This window comes from Sphaeroforma arctica, assembly GCF_001186125.1.
Source record: "Sphaeroforma arctica JP610 unplaced genomic scaffold supercont1.4171, whole genome shotgun sequence".
Classification (NCBI taxonomy): Eukaryota; class Ichthyosporea; order Ichthyophonida; genus Sphaeroforma; species Sphaeroforma arctica.
Genome location: NW_014036387.1, coordinates 1 through 2,671, shown reverse-complemented (window position 1 = coordinate 2,671; position 2,671 = coordinate 1). Strand labels below are relative to the sequence as shown.

Genomic DNA, 2,671 nt, shown 5'->3' with positions numbered 1-2,671 from the left:
TGTGTGTGTGTGTGTGTGTGTGTGTATGTATGTATGTATGTATGTATGTACGTATGTATATATATATATATATATATATATATACGAGAACGCTACCATGGTACTAGTGCACATGAGCTTGTTTTAACTTACGTCAGAACGTATAAAGACCTTTGAATGCCGTGTACAAACGCGAAAGTCTATTCATCGTTGAACCTACTCTAGAAAACGTTGGCCCATCCCGCCTCCAATTCTCCCAAAATATACTTTCGAACATGTTATATATATACACGTGTGTGTGTTCAAATGTATGTATGTGCAGACCTCTGCGTGTATGTACAGATGTATGTGTGTGTGTATATAAAAACATATAGATATAAACGTATAGATCGAAGTTGAATATTATACACAACTACCGCGAACCGAACAAGGCCAAAACCACCCGCAGCATAAATTTTAACGAAGCCTTACTTTGGCCCTGACTTCTTTGGCGACAGACCCCCAATCCGCAACACCGTTTTTATCTATTGCATTCAGTAGCGCGAGGTCTTGATCGGCACTGGCTTGGTGAGAAAGCAATGTGAGCCAACACACTTACTGTTTAGAGAGCATTTGGGTATTTGAGGAAATGTGTGCTTGTTTGCGTAGCCTAACGCATACGCACTTCCTCCTATCGACCAACTGATATACATGCTATCGATGTAAAGGACTGGTAGTGAATATAGACACGATTAGAACTCTTTGAAGGATATAGAGATGCCTCAGGGCAGCCCTGAACAGTTCATTTTTCGAATTAAGCTATCTATATTATATCGCAATGAACGACGAATACTGTCACATATAATTAATCAATCGGTGCCTAAGCACAGCCTAATTCGTATGTACTTCCGTGTGTGGGCAACGAACGGTAAACACTGTTCTCAACAACTGATCAATCAGTACCTAAACACAGTTTAATCCATACACTAAACTGTGTGGGCGCCACAAAATGAAGTGTGATTTCGTCCACCGAGGCATTCGAGAGTGTAATCGCATAAGAATAAAGCAGCAGCGTGCCATCCACATCAAATTACCGGTCAGCTCAGCAGCAGTCTGAGCAATACTTGCTGCTATGTGCACGTGTAGTATTGGATATAGATATCCAAGATCGGAAGTGACTATGCGTAGACTATAGTGATTATCCTACATTACCCATTACATATTTGTGGTATACATATATCTATAAATACACCGATCCCTCTCTCTAAATGGTGCTATTCAAACAGTCATACCTCCAGCTCTCCTGGAACGGCGCTATGAAAGCCACATCGATGACCCGATAACTGTGCGTCCGCTTATGAGTCGCAGGTTCTCTCCCTGATGCGAAGCATTTCATGCATATAGGCACATCGGTACACTCCACGCACCGAATGTGTACTGAATTCGTCAGATCCTCTCCACAATATCTGCATACACATGGTTCTAGGTATAGTCCTATACCTGTTTTTGTAATCGTCTCGACTGGTGTACTGCGTAAGGGAATAGCAAGTCCTACAGTCAGTAAAGTGTAGTATGAGTTAGCTGATTTTGCGGCTGCTTAGCATGCACAGATGAATATGCACTGCAGATGCCAGGAGCAACCACCCACTGAAGTAGAGCAGCGCACCAATGCGAGCGTGAGACGTTGACCAGTGTAATTTGCGGCAAATAACGGGCTTGTGAATAGGTTGATAATAAAGCATGCATTTTATTAGTACACTTTCATCGAATCCGCACAGTTACGTATACAACTATAGCATGCTAGCTCAGATTCCCAACTGAGTCCCAGAAGCGAATCATTTGACATCTACATGATTATGAACTGAAAAGTGTTTTGAACTGTTGACATGTACGCATGTCGCAATACGCACGAAGAAGCGTAATTGCACACGAATAGGATGTGCAGAGGATTGTGTGGTAGGACGCATACTCTACAAACAGGCCTTGGCCTCACATTAGGTAAACGTAAGCTCCACACCATTTAAAAGTGCCTGATTGTACAATAGTGCACTGACATACGACAATCTCAGAATAAATACACATTCTAGTTTGGATAGACGTCGTTATCAGTGAAAGATCACATCGTCGCACGCCAACGGCTGCTCAAGTAACTAATCATACCTGTGGACTGACAAGTGTGATGTACGTGCACCTACCAACACTAATACACATCCAATATATTGTCCTTCGGGAAGTCGAACTAGAAGCCAATAAGTCGTACACCACGTGCATGCAAATACTTATGTGAATCTTGTTCATGCAAAAGAAAACATACGCTTCTGCCTCCGTTCGTTCTGCAATCCGTTTGCGTTTCTTCTCTCGCTCTTGCATTTGTAAGGCATGCTTTCGAGCCTTCGACTGCCGTGCCTTTTCTGCATTTCCACCTGATTTTGGTTTGCTGGGAGAAGAGTTGGGGTTGCCATCAGGTCTCAGCATGAGACGAAACGTGATATAAGTGGGTCAAGCTTGCCGAAAATACAGAAACCCCGGTTGTCAGGCATTTGATCACTACCGAACAGGGTGTTCGTCCACGATTGACCACTATTCAAGAGGATATCCAGATAAAATTTATGAAGCACCAAACAAAGGTGCATACAGAATCGTACAGTAATAGTGACCGAAACTACCAAAAAAAAATACTAAGCTGATAAATAAAACGCAACAACTATATATA

General features: G+C 42.4%; 1 protein-coding gene across 1 annotated transcript; it reads right to left on the bottom strand.

Moving 5' to 3' along the window:
* Positions 1–445: 445 nt before the first annotated feature.
* On the bottom strand, positions 446–2,433 carry SARC_14115 (hypothetical protein; the record flags this gene model as incomplete). Its single annotated transcript, XM_014291753.1, has 3 exons — positions 446–538; positions 1,251–1,487; positions 2,273–2,433. Coding segments are annotated over 3 exons (491 nt in total), but the record flags the coding sequence as incomplete, so codon positions are not given.
* Between the last annotated feature and the right edge of the window lie 238 nt (positions 2,434–2,671).